Consider the following 23,362-nt stretch of genomic DNA (forward strand, 5'->3'; position numbering starts at 1 on the left):
TTTTAGATTGGAAAATTTCACTGCTACGCTTGAGAAAAGAAATTAGAAAAAGGGAACCATATCCAATAGGAGAAAAACACGAAAGCCTACAGCAGTGCATACATAGATGTGTAAATTATTAAACTCTCACAATATATAGACATACTATAACGTATATATAACATAGAAGAAAGAAAAAAATAAACAAATATCTGGACGTCGCAATGTCAGTCAATAGAAAATAAGATCTGTAAAAAGATCCCTTGGAAGCAGAAAATGCAACCAAGAATAGAAAGCAACCAAAAAAGAATAATAGCAGACTCGGTTTGATTGAGTTTGCTCATGAGAGGTAATGAAATGTGTTACACCTCTCAAGCCCTCTAGCACCGGCCTAAGCGGAACGCTATTACATACGTTGAATGGACTCCATGATCTCGAAATACCAGAAAATATAACACTGAATCCCCCGCTGGGGTATAAATCTGTTAGTACATACTGAAAGGTGACCATTCGTGTTTCAGCCCTGTATAGCAAACACTATATATTAAAACTGTGGCTTAACGTTTGTCCGGCAGATTATGGAGCTATGCCTTCAACGGGTAAGTGCTAAAGCAAATGTTAATTGCGAGGTGTGCGTCAATGTGTAGCAGATTGAAGCATACATTGTTCATTTGCTCAGTTTTAACACATTTTTTTCTAGTCATCAGCAAGGATATGTGAATACTCATTTCAAAAGATGTTAAAAAGTCTGGTTTCAAAATTGTTAGAAGTAACATCAGGTTGACTAATAAAATCTGTAAAAAGATCCTTTGGAAGCAAAGAATGCAACCAAGAAGAATAATAGCAGACTAGTTTTGATTGAGTTTCAAAGCCAATTCTAATACGATCACATTTGTTTTTCTATTAAACAAAAAAGACTGAAAACTGAGTGTTACTATTCAACAATTCATTCTTTGAAATTTTAAGACTGCGAGATATTTTCAACTAGGGGAAATTTTCTGAAAAAGGAATCATCAATCAAACATACGTTTAGTTATTTGGTATCAAAATATATAAAACTGCTGTTCTGAAAGTGAAAGTAAAAATATTGCAAGTCCTTTGTTACTGTAGAAAACACACATATTAGACTGAAATTAAAGTGCGTTGGTGTGGCGTGTGCACGGACCTGTGCGTGACAATAAAACATTATATTTCGTCTGGGCACTTGCCCCAGTACGACATTGTTATTGCATATTTCGTCGTTTTGTATTCAATATTTCGTATTGCTGCAATCGTGCGAGAAGTCACAACAAACCTTCAAATATTTAGTTATGGCACATTGTCGTGCGTGACAGGACGACACAAAAAAAAAAAATGAGGAAAGTAAGCCACGCACACGCACATGTGAGAATCCAACATGTCCTTTATAAGCCACCATACTTAGAGATATATTGATGTGCTCTTCAGAATGTCATAGTAGCTTAAAGATAACATCAAGTCGGTTGTTGTCAAAGAAATAAGAAAGTGGTTGTTTTTTTTTAATTCTTTAAAGGATAAAACATAGTCAGGTGTCCTGATAAACAAACAAGGCAAAACACGAACAATGATATAAAATTAAAGCAAGTAAAGGCGAACTGAATGAATCGATAAGCAGATGAAGTTTAGTTGTATGTTTCAAACAACCGTAAGTTGTATTCAGATGACAAAAACTTAAGTGTTAAATTAACAATCTTCAGACGAATAGGTTAAAATTGTGTCGGTCTTACAAAAAAAAAATTACAACCTGAAAAATTCTTGTTTCAGATCTACGTGATTACCTTTTGGTATGTTCAGGGCAATTATTATTGATTTAAAACCACTGCAGCCATTGCAAAATCCTCTAGAATCAAAGCAGTCCGTCCACAGCAGAAGTTAATTCTGTCTTCAATCAGGCGTTTTAAAAATTGGTCCAATGTAAATGACCAGATGTAAATGGGACCATAATTATATCCTGTGTACATGTAAATATAAAGAGCGACTTATGCAAATAAAAGAATATGTATAGATTGAAATTTTAATAACCACAAGATTAAATAAACTGTATTTTGTAAACCCTAGTATGTTTACTTTATAAGACCTAGAAAGCCGAGACGAGTGTCGACAATTTACAGCTGACGACGACGTCAGGAACGTCATTAAAACAAAGCTGAAGTCGGTGGTGCCGTGTGCCTGTTCAGAAAAGCAGATAAGTCTTGATTATTCATTTGAAAAAATAGGACACTGTTATCGGCAATGGTTCTTCGAAGACGGTGTTAAACAGATGTGTTGCTATAGGTTTGATCACTTGTTACTTTCTCTGATTTATTTCTACAATATATAGTTCATTATCTATGTCTTGGAGTGCAAGTTTCTAAACAGTGAAATATTATTGATAGTTTTTTGTTGCTCTTGCTATTTATAGTAAGACTTTGGGCCTGTTAATGTCACCAATTGCACGAAAACCACTGGTCAGTACTACTACCAAGGATATATGCAGTGAAAATAACCACTAAATAAAAACTTAAGATAAAAGTAAGATGTCATTACTCTAAATATAATAAACTTTTATAGTAACTGTATAGTGTGTAGTGTTATCAAGCCTTTAAATGTATAAATCGTGATTTCCTCTCATTAGGAATGCACTGAGTAAGAAAGTATTTACCAGAAATAAGTTTCATAGAATTCAGTGCAAAATTTAATTTGTTTATAAACTTAATCACTTCATCAGATCTAATATAACGTCAAATCTGGAACTTTCAGTGAACTTGTGTTAAGGGTTTTGTGCTTTTAACAACGAAACTACTTCACAATTGTTTCTTTTTTGGACCATTTCCTTCAATTTAATTGGCTAGCAGAATTCTTTACAAGTGTGTAAAACAAACTTATTCGGATAACTTTTGTGCTGGTCCCGATGTTGGACTACTTTTACACTTTGTATTTATACTGCCGGTACAAAGATTTGAATTAATTAAAAAAAAAACACTATAAAATTGAAACAAAAGTAATAAATGTCATATTTTTTTTTGTTTTACACACTTGTAAAACCCGAAACCTCGAACACATATTTCCGGCCGTTATCGGATATGTGTACTTCGGTTTCGGATTTCATAAGTGTGTAAAACAAAAAGGTATGACATTTATTCCTTTACTAAACTTTTGTTGACTCTAAACTGTTAACACGTGTTATTTACTCATTTTTCTTCCGACTGTACAGACATGCACGTCACAATTACAGTTACGCTACATTTGACTATTAAAGATACTATTTTATTGACATTACTATAAAAAATATTAAAGTATAGATGATTTTGTGATCCTTTTCTCAAATCCAGAGCTGATGGCATGTTACAAATAGGGCCTCCACAAGGCGGTTATTTGACGTTTGAATCATTCTGGAAAAATATGTCTAAAATACAAAGAAGCTGTTGTCTCCGTGATACAACTTGTGACATATTTTATGATATCAACCCCTCGGATGACTGCAGTGCTTATAAGTCTCCTTTACTGGGTATGTATTTGATTGTTTTTTCAATGGAAGTACCCTACAAACATTTGCGACCGAAATTCTAAATTCCAGCTGGGTATTAAATCAGTTTATGTCCCTTACAACCTTCTCTAAACCCTATGGAGATAACATTACGGTTACTGTTATTTATATCATTATACTTTTCAAACTAGATAGGTACATACCTTAAACAGTATCAAAGAAACAGATGTCGCTACATGAATAATATGCTTTTATAATAGATAATTGACAACTTATATCAATGTATGTTTCAAAAGTATGTTAAGTAGTACTGATACTGAAATATATGAATATTTGCGTGAATAACTTTATATATACCACAAACATATACGTTTCCATTTCCACGACAGTTTCAAAGATCTACATTTTAAACTAAGCTGAAGTGTACTATGAAAACTAAGAATTATATCTTGTTTCATGACTTTACACTTTTCAATATAATTATGAACCGCGCCGTGAGAAAACCAACATAGTGCGTTTGCGACAAGGATTGATCCAGATAAGCCTGTACATCCGTAAGGATTCATACTGTTCGCTGACGGTTTCTCTAATTGCAATAGGGCATGGATCCTGACCAGTCTGTGCGGATGCGCAGGCTGGTCTGGATCCATGCTGGTCGCAAATGCACCATGTTGGTTATCTCATGGCGCGGCTCATATTCTGTTTTTGACCACAACTTCTTATCATCGTCTTAAAACGTCCGTTGCTATAGTCACATCTTTTGGTGATCCACATATTGAAACAGTAGATGGTGCTGTATTCAACTTTGATGGTCATGGCGAATATGTCTTCTTAAAAACGAGGTAGGTTTTTCTTAAAAATGTACTACACGTCTACCAGATATTGCAAATTATTACAGACTATAAATCTGACAATTGCCGGCAGCCAGCAATGTCTTACATTGCATAGTGTTAACTAGAATGCAACAGTTGTGAGTTTGATTTAGCCTTAGAATAATATTGTTTGCCTTATAATTCTGTTTCTTCTTAATATATTAACTTATAGGTATTTTAGGCGTTTACCCAAACCGTTTCGTATTAGCCTGGCCTTTTTCCAGACGGTTTTAACACGCAAACTATGAGTTTGATTTATAAGTACAAATATTGTTGTATTGAAAAGACTCAGAACTTCGTATTCTTCAAATTTGGTAATGTGTAATTTTATGCTTAACATTTACATAGCTTTAAATATATTTACTGCATATCTGATGTTTGCAACTGGTCATTTTGTTTCCAGTGCAATAGAAATACAAGTGCGACTGGAATATATATACCCAGGGAATGTTGATGCTACAATGTTCACAGCTTTCTCAATATATGTAAGTGTACAATGTATATAGAAAACTGATATGACGTACGGTACGTAACTTTATTTGCATTATGTAACATTGATATAGGCTATAGAATAATGTGTGTTACTAAAGAGGTTTATTAAAACGATATTTTACTAATAGCTTGTGATCATAACAGCTAATGTCTCAAATACTAAAATATGACAACTTTTATATATTCTGTATGTTACATGCATTTTAATACAGAGTCATTGACGTCCTATTGAGTTTGCTAACAAATGAATATGTGTTGCTTCTTTATCCGTACATCTGTCATGCCCATCAGTACCGTCTTGCACGAAACATGGCTTACACGTAAAACAAAACGCCTATCCCGCAGAATAAAAGTTTTCTGCAGATCTTGAAAAGCTAGTTAAGGTAGTTCTGCACTTTTGGATCGAAATTTTTTCTACAATGTAGAATTTGATTAAACTCTGATTGTTCAAAACTTCGGAATATATTAAGAAAATTCAGCAAATAAAAAAGATAGGGTCGTGTGCTTGATTTTTTGCTAGAATGATATGAAAAATTTGGATCTTACGCAATTTTTCATAATGGGAGTGTATGGGAAGATCTCAAATTCCATAACATTTTCGCGAATAGAATTTTTTTCTAAAATATAGATTTTAATGAAACTTCTCACAAAGGTAAAATAAACATATGGCCTATAATATGATGTGCATACTTTTGAGATATTTGGCCATGATTAAAGTGAGCTGCCCATTTCAAGCTATATTTAAGCTATTGTTTTGAATTATTTATTTTCAGTAACAGTGCCATTTTACTAAACCAATTTACAGGTTGCCATTCATTCATAAACTGATTTTCATTTCCGTACGCCGAATCCAGGCTTTATTCTACGTTTTCTGGATATAAGACGATGCGCCATCACTTCCGGTTTTTCAAACATGCAGAACTACCTTAAATCTTAAACCAGTTTATTAACCAAGGAAGCCCATGCTGCCACGTGTTGTATGACTGGTAACCAGACTCCCTCCGTTTTTGTTTGTTATTCTGGAGAATTGAAACAGTTGAATGACACCATCCCCCAGAAGGCTCAGTACCCTCATGTTTATGCAGAGGTGTTATCCACAGCATTTACTGTTCCATTCTAATCTTCACACTTAAGCAAGAAACTGGTCAGAATAAAGCAAGCAATGTCACTGGTCAGAGTTGCTTGAAACAGACAACGGTCACTCCCCTTCATTAGAAAGGTGACAAAGACATCCAAGTCAGCTATGCTACTATGGGCCTATTTCTCTCATTTACACTTCAACACATTGTGCACAACCAAATAACTATGTGAGGGGTTATGCACATTCCATTACCATTCATGAATGGACTCAGTAAAACCGAGTCTACTGTTGTACTGTTTTCTTTGCATTTTATGCTTCAAAGGGATCTTTTCTGAGATTTTATCTTTAAAGACTCCATATAGTACAGATATATACATCCATTTGAAGTTTTAAATTAATAAAGCGTTTTCCATATTTTTAGAGCAAAAACTATTCCAGTCTTTCTTAATTCTAAAGACGCTCGGCGTTTTTACCTCTTTCTAAATACAGTAACTCATTGTACATGTAATACAAAAATACCCTGGAGTAATTATCGATTTCACTTTTCAAAGGAAGGTGACTTATTAATAAGAAAAGAACTGTTCCATTTATTTAAAACTTAGGCTTTGTTTCCTTATCATGTAGGATTATGCAACCGGTGATTTCTTCGAGATGCACCTCGACAGACAAAACAACGATATAAATGTCTACAGTAACGGTACACAAATCTGTAATGCGAATCACAAAGGACCGATATATCCTTGTGTATATCCACCGGAAAGAGGTCACTGCCTTGTATTAGCTGGCGATGGTAAAGTAATCATTCAAGGCTGCGCTGTTAAGGACTTTGCAACTACAGTAAACATTTATTTCATGCTTACCTGTGCTGTTATTAATACATGATTTAGTGAAAAGTTAAATTCTGTTAACATGACTATTCCAATCACTTGTTCCTATAATGTCTTTTTATACTAGTTACCACTATTTAATCATATTTTTTAAAGAAAGATAATCTATATCAAATACTTTTTTTCCAATAAAATAATCACATTAAAGTGATGCGGAGGCATATTTGCTAAGTACACTGCACTTTGCATGGAAGATAAATGAGCACAACAGTTAAAAATCTTGATCGTTAAGACTTGAAGTTTGCTTCAATAAATGTACGAACGGCCATTTTTCGTAGAACAGTTTGCATATTTCCAAGAGCACGATTCTCGAGTTATAAACGATCTAAACAAAGAAAATGTAGGAAAGTTTGACCATGACCTGTCCACATCTGTTGCTAGAGTCAGCCCTGATTCTACAGCCACCAACAGCTCAAGCGGGGTTTGCTTTACAATATTGCGATGTTAAGCTGTATACTATGGCGTTTAGGATTTTTTCAAATCAGATTTGCAAATTAATGTTCAACGAAGCATAATATCAAAACACTCATTACATCAAATAAATTACTCAATGTATGGAATATAAACAAATTATTTGAACTGCCCGTCCGGTTGGCTCAGTAGGTAAGAGCGTTGGTCTACGGATCGCGGGGACGCAAGTCCGATGCTCGGGCGGGGCGTATGTTCTCCGTGACTATTTGATAAAAGATATTGTGTCTGAAATCATTAGTCCTCCACCTCTGATTTATGTGGGGAAATTGGCAGTTACTTGCGGAGAACAGGTTTGAACTGGTACAGAATCCAGGAATACTGGTCAGGTTAACTGATCGCCATAACATGACTGAAATACTATTGAAAGAAAAAAACGGCGTTAAACACAAAACAAACAAACAAAATTATTTGAAAGCGGATGTTTCTAGAAATGACAGAATAAAAAAACAGAACTACTGACGTCATATTTAAATGATTAGGCAGTTTTGGTAGACGTTATTAAGATGAATATGGGACACAAAGACGTCTCGTAGTTGTGAAAGATGTGTCTTAAACTCGCATGCAAGTATCGTATTTGAAGTTTCTTTATGGTTTAGTATTCGTCATACATGAGATGTTGTTTTAACTGCATATTTTTACTAGTTCTTTTTATGTATAAGCGTTGAAAATATAAATGATATTCTTTAATTGACATTATATTTGCAACCATCGTAAGTATGTTAACTTATACTTCATGTCCATGAGATTAAAATGCAAATATGTATAAATGATTTCTTTTTTTTCAGATAATATTTACTGCTGGAAAATTCATGAGTCTCAGTATTAATGTCATACGATACAGTGAGAACATAAATATAACAGGCTTAGCAGGCCACCTGGAAGATAAAGCGTTTGTGTTTAGGAACGGAACTAAAGTATATGCTAACTCTTCCGCGCCTATTTTATTTTATTATGGTGAATCTTGTAAGTACAATGAATACATTAAAATATTTTAATTATTAATGTTGTTGCAAAACAAATGATTGATATGCTTCGGCTCAAATGTAATATTTATAGATAAAAGAAAGTCGAACACAGATAATACAGACTGCCAAATATTATTTAAAATTACAATTTTAAGAGACAAATCGTTGTTTAACCAAATAAACGTGTTACATTTTAAATGAAACATGAATAAATTATGAAAACGTATTACACTGCAATATACTGAGAATTATTTCATCAAACACTAGATCAATGCTAGTTCTCTACCACGTAGAAACTCATGAACTCGGTTTATCTTATTAAATTAAATATATGAGTGCATGCTGTAATTGCTTACATAGAATTTATTCAAAAACATCTATTATGCAGTCATAACTGAACAGGCACTTGTTTCGATTAGAATTGGCAAATATTGAGCATTTTATCAACAACCTGGTCCTTTGGGATCACGGAGTCCATTCAACATGTGTTATAGATTTCCACGTAAGCCGGAGCTAGGGCGCGTGAGAGATGTTGCACATTTCATTACGTCTAATGAACAGACTCAATCAAACCGAATCTGCTATTTTTCTTCTTGAGTGCATTATGTGCTCCAAAGGATCTTTTTGCAGTTTTCATTTTTTCAACCAGTTGTCTCTTCAGTTCTTGGCTACAAGTTGTGCTCCTATGGTCCTCATTATTTTCTCTTCTAATGTAAAAAATAGTCATAACTGAAAGGCCACAAGACTAGTATAATTTCATTGTAACCAATTCACAAAAGACAATAAATTTGACGTACTTTCTGTTCCACTTTTAACGTACATATTATATGTGTCGCTTTCTTCTATTTTGTGAGATAGAAATGTGTTCCTAAGTGTATTCCAAAGCATAAAATCAGTCATTAATAATAATTATTTCAGCATTTTACTTTAAATTTCCAGACATCAATAACATGTAAGTCTCAAAACAAAGTTAAAGTGGACTGGAGTAATTGCTACGGCTACTTTTTTTTTCCGGCTCGAACACTACGTTAAACTTTGCAAAAATATACATTTGTAACTAATATGTGAAACAAATCAGGTTTGGATATTTGATGCAGTTAATTGCATATAAAATAAAATAACAGATTGTATTTTAAAGTTTCTATACAAAAGATTATATTATGAACAATATATTATTAACTTATTAACTTACATTGAGCGTCTCTTACATATAACTGTAACATGCTACACAGTTTAGTTCTTTGGATTTGGAGATGAAGCATGATATATAGGATTGAACAAGAAGAAAAAAACTCAATTTGAACGTGATCATACATTTTCAAAGTTAATGGGGTCTTAGTAGAAAAATGTTTTGACTTGATTTTGATATATAGATTTGATAACAGAAATCACCCTATACAGCAAACATTTCTATTACATAATTTGCATTTTTATAACTTATCATGTAACGCTCTGTTGATGTTATCAAATATATATTATGAGGAGCACTTTGTTTAAAAATAGAAGTCATACATGTCTACTCATTAGCCGTAATTAATACAACTTGTTGCACGTGCTGAAATGTTTAAATAAACATTTGTAATTCCTTGTCACTAGTAAATTTACATTTCATTATCTATAATTCCGTAAGTGTCATTTAATATCATGTCATTCGGATTTAAGTAAGTGCCAGCAATGGAATTAATCGTATTTTCATAATTTATCTAACAAATAACTACTGTTTGTTTTCAAAATCTGAAATCATGATATTGTTATAATGTGTAGTAAGCGATCGCTGATCAAATTCAGGGTCTCTGACTGACAAGACGGAAAGCAATTTCAACTATTCCATAACAAATGGAAATTACACATATTACAACGAGCACCATACACGTCCAAGATTCCTAGAGGAGCTAGTGGGGAACCTAACAGCACTGTTTGAAGGGTATACCAACTTAAACATATCGCTTTTCAACACTACATGCATAAATGACTGGGACAACACACCTAATGTACCGTGCTTGTTAGCTATCGCAAGAACAGGTGACATTAACCAAGGCATTGCTGAAATGTCAGCAGCAAAGGAGAAACATCGTATATGGGAAATATTACGTAAGAATTTGCAATTACATACAGTCATGCTATTTTGCTATATGTTTGTTTGTTTTGGGTTTAACGCCGTTTTTCAACAGTATTTCAGTCATATGACGGCGGGCAGTTAGCCTAAGCAGTGTTCCTGGATTCTTTACCAGTAAAAACCTGTTTTCCGCAAGTAACTGCCAACTTCCCAACATGAATCAGAGGTGGATGACTAATGATTTCAGACACAATGTCGTTTATCAAATAGTCATGGAGAACATACGCCCCCATCCCGCAAGGATCGAATTCGCAACCCCGCGATCCTCAGACCGACGCTCTTACCTACTGAGCTAATCGTGCGGGTTTTTGCTATCTGTATTCATGTCTCTGTTGTTTTAATTAGCCTTAATATTAAATGGAACAATTACACAATATTAACAAATATTTTTACGATCATGCTTTAACCTTTATGTTCTTTATTATACGGCGATATATTTGGACAAGTGCTCGTTTGTTTTTTCAGATGGGTAAATGTTCCAATAAATCGCCATGATAAGCAGGACACTGTTGAATATTTTTATTTTATTTTATACGTATTTTTCTCTATACAAAAAAGATTCAAAACAATACAGGCGGATACATTTATCTATTAAAAGTATGTAGAAACACCGCGTGATATTTGGTTCAATGCTGTTGAATACCTTCATCTGTCAACGGCTTTTATTATTACTTAATACAATTGTCGCACATTTCAGTATTGAATAAATTGTATCCAATGAGACATTCACGTCGTGCGAATGCGGATCTTCGCTGATTTGAAGAAGAAAGCTTAATAGTTGCATATAAAAACACGTAAGGCTCTTTGTTATCCCCCGCCGATGAAATCGGGAGGGGGATATTAAAATGGCGTTGTCCGTCCGTCAGTGCGTGCGTCCGTGCGTCCGCAGCCATTTCTCAGTAACTAGCAGGTAGAATTTCATGAAACTTGAAATAAAAATGAACCAACACACTGCAATGATGCCCGTCAAGTTTTTGGATCGGTCAATTTCCCTTAGAGTTATTGCCCTTGATTAAATCAAAAATGTCCATCCGCAGCCATTTCTCAGTAACTATAAGGTAGAATTTCATAAAACTTGACATAAACACGCACCAGCATACTGCAATGATGCCTGTTAAATTTTTTATTGGAATGGTTAATTTCCCTTAGAGTTATTGCCCTTGATTTAATGAAAAATCTACATCTGCAGCCATTTCTCAGTAACACGCCGGTAGAATTTCATGCAACTTGAAATAAATATGAACCAACATACTTCGATGATGCAAGTCATTTTAATTTTCAATTTGTCAATTTTCTTTAGAGTTATTGCCCTTTAATTGTTTAAAATCTACAGATTTGTACATAACAAACTAACCCATAGGTAGAATTTCATTTAACTTCTTTTATTCTTTTCCACGAACATTTAGTATAAACATGTGAAGTTTTGTACCCACACCTGGTCACCACCTTGCCTTGGCCTTGGTCACACCCCCCTCTCACCCCCACCCCCCCCCCAAAAAAAAAATCATTCCTTTTTATTATATTTTTTTTTCAAACCTTCCATGATATTTATTAGCATGCAGAGTTGTACCATTCCCCGCCTCACTCTCCACACGGTCTTGCCTACCACCCCGATCATGCGTCCCCATTCCCCGCCCAGTTTTTTTTTTTAATTTAAATTTTCCATCAATATTTATAATCAACAGGTGAAATTTTGTGCCCCCACCCGATCACTCCCGCTGCCCCCACTCTCCGCTGCCCCCAAGAAAAAAGCATTCATTTTCTGTTAAAATGATTTTGACTATTGGAATTATTTGCTTCTTAGTAACATCCTTAACTTTTTGCCAGAAATATTTTTTTGCTATTCCTCACCTCAAGCCTTTTCGGCGGGAGATACCAATTCATAGAATTTGCTTGTTATGTTTAATATTACCGTGTAATCTTAATCTATGACATATCGTTATTTCCTTGCCCACCAGCGGGCTGCACGTGCATATATTGATATCATCATTTTTATTTATACTTTTGAAATTCTGCATTTATATCAACGGTAGATAATAAAAATGATGTCACTTGACTGCTTGGGAAAGGTAGGCAGACGTTTTCCTTAAAGACATGTAAGTAAGGAAGGGTAACTGCGAAGTGGTTTACTTGTCGAGTTCTATGTGTTCACCAGTGTTTGATGTTTTTGTGAGGACTTGTTAAGCGAGAGAAGGGGCCTATAGGGTGAGGGAGCTTACAAACACCGCCAGGGTGTTACTTCCCCTTCTTGGTTTAGTAGCACTGCAATCACTTTTAAATCTGGCTGATACTGGTTGAAATTCAGCCGTTTTATATTTTCGTTCTTGAATACCGTTGTACATAGTTTATATTTCAGTAATAATACAGTAATATTTGAGGCATGGCAAATTATGGGATAATGAAAGAGAAACAACGACTGACCAAGAATATTACGATTATGTTATATGGTCACTATTTAGTAATAAATAATACCAACTAGAGCTGCTTTTGAGAAAAGTAAATGTCACCCACAGCTGCCTAATCATCTAAATAGCAAGTCAGTCTTTATACTGTTTACTCACTACAAATTAAGGGCCAGAACTCCAAAATGCCTAAACCGATTTGGCTCATTATCGAACTTGTCCGAGGACTTATGGTCAAACACATTTTGTTCAAGTTTGGTGAAGATCGGATGAGAAATGTTTGACTTAGAGTGCAGACAAGTGCAAAAAGGCCAGTTTTTCGGTAATTCGAGGGCCATAACTCCAAAATGCCTGAACCGATTTAGCTAGTTATCAAACTTGGCCGAGGTCTTATGATCAAACACATTTTGTTCAAGTTTGGCGAAGATCGGATGAGAAATGTTTGACTAAGAGTGCGGACAAGAGTTAAAAGCCAGATTTTTGGAAAATCAAGGGCCATAACTCCAATATACCTGGACCGATTTGACTAACTATCGGACTTGGCCGAGGTCTTATAGTCAAACACATATTGCTCAAGTTTGATGAAAATCGAATGAGAAATGTTTGACTTAGAGTGTAAACAAGCTTTGTGACAGACAGACGGACACACGAACACACAGACTGGAGTAAATCAATATGTCTCTCACACCACTGTGTGGTGAGAGACATGATTATAAAATGAAAAAAGTAGCATAATGAGTTACATGTGTACTGGCTAAAATGAAGCAATGACCGACATGAAGAAGGCACTTGTTATATGAAAGAAGTAAACTCTTCATTGTAAATAAAATCTGGAAGTTAAAACGTCACAAAGCATAATATAGTTTTGGACGTTATTGTCCTCCATATATATAGATTATTCATTTCTTTTGGTTTGCTTCTGATGGACGGATGTGCTCATATAAACTTTTTCTTTGATTGAACTCCTCGGATAGCTTCAGAGCGGGTACGGCAGACGAAATTCAAAGTCAGTGAGCTTAAACTCTAGGCAGTTTAGACACTATGATTATAATACATATGAAATGTGTGTGTGTGTGTGTTTCTATTTAGATGATCATCCCCCAAGTGTCGCAGACAGCTTCCCTCAAAATATTACCGTACGATATAAAGAAGATTTCAACTGGACGATAGATTTAAAGAACTACGTCTATGATGACAACACTGACAAGGATCACCTTAAATTCGAAGTTCTAACAGAACTGCCGGAAAACGAGTATACACTTGGTAAGATATTCAATACTTCTAAAACTTAATCTGTACTTTTTAAAATTTGACCTGGTATTTTTGTATCATTAATTGCTTAAGAGATGAATAATAATTATAGTACATAATTGCTTATGTACCTATTGTATGCAATTTTTACAGGTAAAATGTTAGTCACTCTAAAACAAATTCTGTCATACGTCTTTGGATAAATTGGTTTTAATACAGTTAAACATATTAAAAGTTTCATTTCTAACAACATAAAATTTATGGTGACAGACACACTTATACCGTTAAATCACTTAATTTTGCGGTTTGAGTCAAAGCGGTAAGTTTGTGAGTAAATCATAGCTGTGTTTGTGGTGCACTGGGAAATGTACCTTACCGTTTATCTGTTTGAATATAAAATGAAACAGCTTGTTAGTTATATTTCTTATACATGTATTGCCATTATTACATAATACTCAAATACGAAATATATATATATCGATTATGATTCGATTATGAATTCAAAGTAATTGACATATATGATTAGGAAGAAAAGCAAGTCTTGTATACTTTTTCTGCTGGATAATGTCACTGGTTACTTGTCATAAATGTATAAAACAATTGTTACGCCATACCGTAAAATATAAAGAAAGAAAACTTTGTAAACGAGATCGTCAAAGCACATCTGCACTATGATTACTTCAAAACACTTTTCATTGTTTGAATTAAGAAATAATTTATAGCAAAAGAAGGTTTAACACTATGCACGGTGGGCGGTCACACGTCGGGCGTAATAATTTCACGAGGGCACAACCCGAGTGAAATTATTTGTACGACGTATTTCTGCCCGAGTGTATAGATAGTTTTAAAACACGGTTTTGCTATAAATCGTTTCGATTCTAATATGCCCTTAATCTAAAACAGTAGATAAAATATAGAAGCGCTCTTTCTTTGTCGCAACAAAAACATTGACGTCACCGCACGTTAACGTGACGTCATTCTAGCATAAGAGTGTTTTAACAGAGAAAAGCATATTAGAATTAACAAATAATCAAGGCCTTCGAGTTGTTTATCGTCTGATTTACCACGGTTCAGAGTTCAGATGCGTAGGAATTGAACTGAAATACTGAAGCATCTGAACGATGAACCGTGGTAAATTAGACGATAAATAACAAGAAGGCCTTGATTGTTTTCATTCTGACATGCTCATTGATATATTTTAATAGATATTATACTGGACTTCGTTTCGTTTACGCGAGGAGTAATGTATCGAACGTCATGCGGCAATATGACGTCAATTATTGCGACAATATGACGTCATAATTGACGTCATAATGCTCTCTTACCGGTCCACGCGTCAACCGTTGTTTATCGCAGAATATATAGAGCTTGATTTTCTTCTTTGCTTAACTGGAATAGATTTTAAATGTTTCAAGTTTGAAACGAGTTATACAGGTATTGCCTATGGTGTGTTGTATTGTGTTGTAGGCAGATATGTGTTTTCAAAATTGAAATATTCATTTGTTTTCAACGTTTCATACGCGTTGACTATAATAGTGAATCTATATTCATTAATGTATAGTGTTTACATATTAAGGGAACGCAAAAATCAAACGTTATTATACTATTTTATTCTGATGAGCCAATAGTATTTGAAAGGTGTTTAGTACAGCAGATGAATTCCATGTTATTATTTCATAATCAAATTGATACATTTTAAAGAATGTTTACAAATTGTGCAATTTTCAATATCCGTAGGGAACCATTTTCGCGTCTTTTTGTGACTGCGTGAATCCAAAAACAACCTAGTTGTAGCAAACACATAAAACCCACATTAAATATTCCATGAAAGAGTCGACTTTGTAAAAAACAAATGTATGTGAAGTAACATTCAGACAGCATTGTCTTTGGAGTATTGAATTGTTATTGTGTGATACATGCAACAAAAAGTAAGAAATATATCAGCGCTATTATTATTCTGAAATATCACTTAACAATTTCCTCTGCTCGTGACATTCTCAACTCTTAAAGTGCTGGATAGCATGTAGCTTTTACAAATTCAGACCACGCAGTATTCAACTGAACCTGCTAATCTGAGGTGGTTCTATTTGGGGCTAAGTGACTAAAACAGCAGGCTGGGTTTCACTGTCAGAAATCAAATGAAAATCCAGTATTTTGAAGGTTAAACTATGCAAAGTATACAAAACAAATGTTGACACTTTCGAGTGACATATAAGCAAATATCTAGAATTCCTGATGTTTTATCATGTATCATCTTTAATTTCACTTGAACCAAATAAAAAATGTTAAAACAATCAACCAAAACAAAAACCTGCGTTTGAGAAAACACATGCCCCCGGCGCGTTTTACGTGGAAAGATTCATCTTATTGTATAGCGCAGCAGCCCTAAACAAATCTGTAAAACCTGCAGCTCGGGAAAATCTCAACAGCTGTTGCTGAAAATACTTGCAGACATAGGGGGCTTCCATTTTGTTATGCCCGACTTTTAAAGCGATCGAATATTACAAAACAATAATCGGATAAACAGCTACTACCTATGCGATAGGGAGACTACGTAGTCGAATCGGTGGCTGTGTCAGAGAACATGTTCTTCCGATATTCCTATAAATTACAAGCAAGGTGCGTTTAAACTTCGGAATTTCCTCTTTTTTGTGTTCCTACTGATTTCCGCCCAGCGCGGTCATTTTTTTTCATTTCCCGTCAAATTGATGCGGGGAATTCGATGGACAGGTAATCAGTTTGGTATGGCCTTATCTATGTGGTATTGTCAACTCCTTCTCCGCCGCCTGTCTTAAGTTAACGTAAATTATGTAAATGACTACTGAATCTAACATCAGATATAGCAAGAAATCACAATGTTAGTTGATATAAGAGTAAAGCAAATATCAGATCTAAGTACTGGATGATTGCAACAGCTGCCTTGAAACCATGAAACCTGGCAGATGTCTAAATATAAACTTAAAGAAATTCATTGATACCCTGTACTTATTTAAACCTTATTGGGGTATTAGTCCAGGCAATCCAGATAGTATGTAAGAGTTATCTGAGATTAAAAATTGATATAGCATATTTTTAAACAAATGAAGGACAATGAAAGGTATATCATAAAAGGAAAAATAATGTACAAGAATCACTTATTTCCCCGATTGAAGCTTTTTATACTCAACGTCACTGAAAAGTTACCACCCTAATGGTCCTTATATTTTAAAAATCGCATTGGACTGTGTTAAATGCATAACGCGACTACATTTTTGACCCAGCTGAGACGTCACTGGTGTAAAGATTTGTCAAATTCGATTAACTCCATTTGAGACACGGGCTGCACGTGCAAAAATGACTTTTTCCACAAATGTACAAATTTTCTATCGCAAATCATTCATCGCACTTGCAAGTTAGTCGACAGACTAAAAGGAATACGTTAAAAAACCTAGAATATCATTGCTAAGAATGCCACGTTTAAGGCACGATCAACGCCATCAGGCCATTGGCATGGTTGACGCCGAACTTTCATGTCGCGAAATTGCACGTCGTATGTACTGTTCTCACCTGACAGTCATGAAATGGGTTAGGAGACATGATTAGACAGGGTCTATGATTAATAGAGCGCGCACAAGCCATGAAAAAGTGACGTCGATATTGTATAAAATAGTAAAGAGTTATATATTAGGTGGTAACTTTTCAGTGACGCCGAGTATATTTAACTCAGTTCCTTACAAGCAACGACGCCATGACCTCATATTTACGTAATAATTTTTCAATCATTTTTGTGAAAAATTCTCCCATTTTTCAATACATTCAAGTAATGTCAGAGTTTATTATTAAAACGAAGACTAGTTTCTGATATTTCGTTCTTAAAATGATGATTGTTTATTCTAAATGTCGTAAATTACATCCTCTTCAGTCTGGTCATGATTACATTCAAAATCATTCGATTGACAATCACATTACTAAGATGTCTGGGGTTAGAATAGCAGAACGTTCAAACTTTCATGACTGACATACTGTTTTCTAAATACATAAACATTGATATCTCCAAATTTACCCAGGATAAGTTGAAAGACACAGACAAACGCTGACCGTAGGACCACGGTTTAAAAAAAATCAGAGCCAAAATTTGAGTCATTTATTTATAAGTGCATTAATTCTAAGTTTTATGGACATTGTGTGAACTTTGTACAGTTAGCCGCAATTCAAAATTTTAAGAGGTATGTACCATGTATGTATATTATTATATTATTGTGTTATACGTGCGGTTTATAAAAGTTATACATTGATTTCAGACGGTGGAGTATTTTCGTGGATTATCGGCACTGGTTTAAGGTATATAGATACAGCTATCACATTTCCTGCATACGACAAATTCAATGCTACCACATATTTTGGAATGTCTATCAATTACTGTGGATGCCAGGAACCAAGGGAATGTACTTTTGATTCGCTGAATTCAAATTCCACAGGTATTGTGTTTATCCTTAAACTTTTTGTATGTGATTATTGCGCTTATAATAGAAAACGTCATAGGAAGTGGACATTGCGCTTTGAATGATAAAATACATCATTTCAGATGATGTAAACAAAGCATCGTGTGTCTGCCCAGTATATGCTGAGGGATTGTACTGCGAACGAATAAATGACATGTGTCGAAGCTTTACCTGCTACCAGGATAATTGCAATGCAACGGCCTACCAGTTATTACCCAGCTGGCCATGTGCACCTTGTCCAAAAGGAATGGACGAGACGATGACTCAAAAAATGCAAATCTGTGAACGTAGGTAAATCTATTTCACGTACCGTAACGACAGAATGTACAATAGCGACAGCTGTTTGTTACAATATCCTAGACATGTTATTATAACGAATATTTATCTTTATTATTTATTTCCAACATTAAATAGAAAAACAATTTTAACAAAGTTCTTAAGTGATATTATTTAACTAGATTAAGTCGACATGAAAATCAATCAGCCTGGCAAAAGTTATATCGACTGAATTTAAATGGCAACTAGTGTTCACCATTAAATCCAACAACTCGAGTATTACTTGTAAAAAGAAGCGTTTTTAGCCTGGAATATGCACGAAATAACAGTGTGATGACGTCACAATGAAAATGCCTACACTTGAGTTTAAATATGTGATTTTTGGCCTTGCCAACGAGTCTATACCACATTTCATCGCTTAAACCTTAGGAATTACGACAAAAATATAGAGTAAATTATAATACCAGTTTCATTGTGTAATTGCGTTCCATCTGATAACAAAAATTTTGTACATGTAGAAGGTAAATGAAATTGTTTTACAATGTACCATGAAAATTCAGCGCTCTCAATACCCACAATTTTCGACGTTCTGCCACAGAGGGAGATTTCCTAGTGGTTTTCGCTGAATTGCAGTCAGTGATTCTGAGAAATACTCTCGAACAAAAATAGCACTAAAGTTAACTAACGTAGAAAAATTAAGGTAATTATACGGTGAAACTTATCCGGGATACCTCGGATAAAAAACTGTGCTATAGTATATATACTACTGGTTATAAATTAAATGTCAATACCTCAGTCAAAAATCACCCGTAATAAAAAGACTGGAATATGAATACATCTTCTCTTGGGAGTTGAGCTTCCTAAAAAGTTTCGTTAAATTCCTTTCTCAAAGCATCCATCAAATATTTTCACATTTATAGGGGCGGCCCATTTGTATCTTCATGTGTAATGGGCATATGTCATGATTTCGGAAACAAAGCACTGTTTAAATGTTTGAGACATTGTTGTATAGCTTAACTTTGTTTATTGTTATATGGTATATATCTTTTTAATCGTATAGATACACCCATTACTTTTCTATTTCAGATATTGACGAGTGTTCTTTAAATTACACTGGTCAAGATAAATGTCAGCAACTGTGTAATAATTCTATTGGGTCGTTTACTTGTGACTGCAGAAGTGGATACATATTAAATGCTGATAAACATACATGTGATGGTAAGAAAGATACATGTTTTAGATGACTCTTTGTGATTCCCGGTCATTTTTTAATAATTTATTAACGAAATTTGAATATTTAGACGTAATAATGAAATATACATTAAACTGACCATATATATAATATACAGTATTCTTGAATGTTGTGCGTAACTGTTGTCTGAAACATTTCATTTACAAAAATAATATATCAGCATATTATTCCATAAAATAAATTTAGAAAAACAAGTTTAGTCCGCTCTATGCGGTAAAATTACCCGTGACAATGCGCCATGCCATTGTGCACCAGGATACAGAGGGATCGAAAGTTGCACCTGTTTGGATTTAGGCATTGCTTAATGATTTCGATGTAAAGAATCTATAAAGATTCTTCCGATTTATTGATTCAATTAGGTTTTACTGTCAATCAATATACCGTCTTTTTTCTTGTGGAAATATGTCAACTTCGTAAAAAGTTTACATGTATAACACGATACTCCGTGATTTTGAACTTGAATCAGTTGTCACTCAACACTTAATTCAAAACCTCGATGGCAGAATCTTTACATTTGAGGAATAAATTCTGCAAAAAGATATTTTGGAAGCAAAGAATGCAACCTAGAAGAATAATAGCAGACTCGGTTTGATAGAGTCTGTTCATGACAGGTAATGAAATATGCAACGCCTCTCACGCCCCTTAGCGAGAAACCATTTGGTGATTAATTGAGGTATCGAGGTGTTTGCTCATAACATAATATATAGAGCAGCACGCAGCATAAATTGCCTTCCGCTAGCATCAAAAACTCAAAATTGCCATTTGACTAACAATTTGTGTCGGTGTGACTTAACATCTAACGCGAAATTTTACACCCTTACCCTCAGGATTGTCTTGCTGTCAAGTGTCATAGTAAAATATTATCTAGCGTCATGCCACTGTGCACCAGGATACAGAGGGATCGAAAGATACACCTGTTCGGATACTTCTCATTTATTGGTTCAATTAAGTTTTACTGTCAATCAATATACGGTCTTTTTTCTTATGTAATTATGTCAACTCCGTAATTTACATCTATAACAGGAGACTCCGTGATTTCAAATTTGAATCAGTTGCCACTCAACACATATAATTCAAATTCAAACCCTTGCTGACAGAATCTTTACATTTGAGGAAACCATCCGGGTGACTAATTGAGGTATCGAGGTGCTGGCTTGCTCATAACATAATACATGGAGCAGCACGCAGCACGTATTGCCTTCCTCTAGCATCAAAAACTCAAAGTTGCCATTTGACTTACAATTTGTGTCGGTGTGACTTAACATTTAACACAACGAAATTTTACACCTTTACCTTACGCTCAGGATTGTTCTGCTGTCAAGTGTCATAGTAAAATATTATCTAGAAATTGTGTCTATGCCTTAATATCTTTTACAATCAAAATGGTTTTACCTCAATGCTGACCGTCTTAGATAAATTGACATCTTAGGTGAATGTCATTTGGCTTACCTTTAATGCTTGCGAAAGCTATGCACTCGTAGACGTGCAAATGATGTTCCACATACTACATGGCCTTTATCTGTCGTATACCAATGATATTTTAAATGATCTGTATGACGGCTACACAATTTCAAGGATAAGAACAGTTATTGAAAGTAGCAGACCAATTAAGTAGGAGTTCTGGTTAACTTCTTTAGACAAGAACTACTATTCTTATGTTGCACTTTCGGTGAAACTCCCTTCAATGTCATTAAATAGCAATCTTACAACCTACAAGCTGTGTTATTTGGATGTCCAAGATATGTTTCGAACAAAAAATGTCTACAACTGCCTATAACTAACCCATATCAAGGTCTCAGAGCAAACTAGTTTAATTGTATATAGAAATAGAAGGAGATAGACTAGTTTCGCTCTGAGCCCTCGTTATGGTGATACCCTCTCCTTAACAATTTAACTAGGGTTATTTTAGAAATGAAGAGAGATGCAGTACTTGTGTGATTGTTTGGAAGTAGCAAAAAGTCAAGATCTCTTCTTGTGATATTAAGTTTAAAACTTATAATAAATAATCCCAAAATCAAACCAGGTAAAGAGTATATCATGTAGAGAGTGGTAAGAAACAACAAAATAGCAGGTTTATTTGTCTCGTAACAAAATTCAATACATTTTAACAACTTTTAGGCATCAACAATTCAAAAACAACCACAGCGAAAGTTGTTTTTAATTAGAAACAGTGAAAAAAAAAACAAACAAAAAACAACAAAAAACTTTAAACAACAATAACTTGAGAATGCTTTGGCCTAGGATCATGAAACTTGGAGGACCAGCAGATGACCCCTATTTTTTTTTAGGTCAGTAGGTCAAAGGTCAAGGTCAAAGTGACCCTGAACAGTTAAATTGTTTCTGGACGATAACTTGAGAATGCATAGGCTTAGGATCAAGAAACTAAATAGGGAGGATGATCATGATCAGCAGATGACCCCTATTGATTTTGAGGTCAGTAGGTCAAAGGTCAATGTCACATTGACCCAGAATAGTAGAACTTTGTGTACAGTGACCTTATAATTTCTGTTTCTTGTGAAATTACTGAATGCATCAAGAGGGGACGGGGGACATTCACGTTCTACGAGCTCTTGTTTTCAATGTGTATCGTAATCCAGACCCTAATAAGTAGACTATAGTATTTTCTTACATCTAAAATGTACTATGTACGGAGATTTAAACGGTTTAGCCTACCGTTATTTGTCTTATTCTAGTAATTCGTGTTAAACGCCTAATGCTGAATTTTATGTCAACTGGGTACATTTGTCAATAGATATTCCGCAATTTTGTATGTACATTCAGCAAGTTATAATAATATTTAGAATCGACTTAGACAATTTTCGACGTGAAGTATTTGTGGGATGAACTGAACTAGAGGGACATTATTTCGTATAAAATTGATTCTAAAAATAATTTGTATTTACACAACATTCGGAATAGACCGGCAATGTTGCACAGCTTTATAAAGATACACGGTGGTACCTAGAGTGGAAAGAAGAAAAATATGTATCATAAAAACATAAGGATTTTGGTAATTGTTTTAACTAGGATGTTGTAAAACGGATATTATTTTTCAGTTTAAGTAGTTTTCTTTCACTATGGATTGTGTTAAATTGTTCATAATTTGAACATTTAAGGCGAGAAGGAGACCTCGCTATACTACATCTTCTGATATGACGATCCGGTAAGACTTGAGATAACTGATAGACGTCAAAATGTAAAAATAAGTTATGTCACATCTTATTTATAGGACTAATTATAATGTACTAGCTAACTGATACATAGAATATATGTTACATGTTTAACCGAAAGAAAATGCGCCGTGATATTATCCGTATGTTTTCTGTAAGCTACATGTACTGCATTTCCTTCGT

At 34.5% G+C, this 23,362-nt stretch overlaps 1 protein-coding gene across 1 annotated transcript in view; it reads left to right on the plus strand.

Annotated features, from left to right (window-relative positions):
* Positions 1–23,362, plus strand: part of LOC128551146 (mucin-like protein) — a 41,353-nt gene that overhangs the window by 3,930 nt on the left and 14,061 nt on the right. Inside the window, exons 2-12 of the mRNA XM_053531618.1 lie at positions 2,073–2,271; positions 3,309–3,484; positions 4,215–4,305; positions 4,739–4,820; positions 6,533–6,745; positions 8,052–8,229; positions 10,020–10,322; positions 13,839–14,012; positions 18,281–18,457; positions 18,565–18,768; positions 19,844–19,975. Of these exons, the coding sequence (XP_053387593.1) occupies positions 2,073–2,271; positions 3,309–3,484; positions 4,215–4,305; positions 4,739–4,820; positions 6,533–6,745; positions 8,052–8,229; positions 10,020–10,322; positions 13,839–14,012; positions 18,281–18,457; positions 18,565–18,768; positions 19,844–19,975 (1,929 nt within the window). The remainder of the gene's footprint in view (positions 1–2,072; positions 2,272–3,308; positions 3,485–4,214; positions 4,306–4,738; positions 4,821–6,532; positions 6,746–8,051; positions 8,230–10,019; positions 10,323–13,838; positions 14,013–18,280; positions 18,458–18,564; positions 18,769–19,843; positions 19,976–23,362) is intronic.

The sequence above is a fragment of the Mercenaria mercenaria genome, chromosome 19 (genome assembly GCF_021730395.1).
Source record: "Mercenaria mercenaria strain notata chromosome 19, MADL_Memer_1, whole genome shotgun sequence".
Taxonomy (NCBI): Eukaryota; Metazoa; Mollusca; class Bivalvia; order Venerida; family Veneridae; genus Mercenaria; species Mercenaria mercenaria.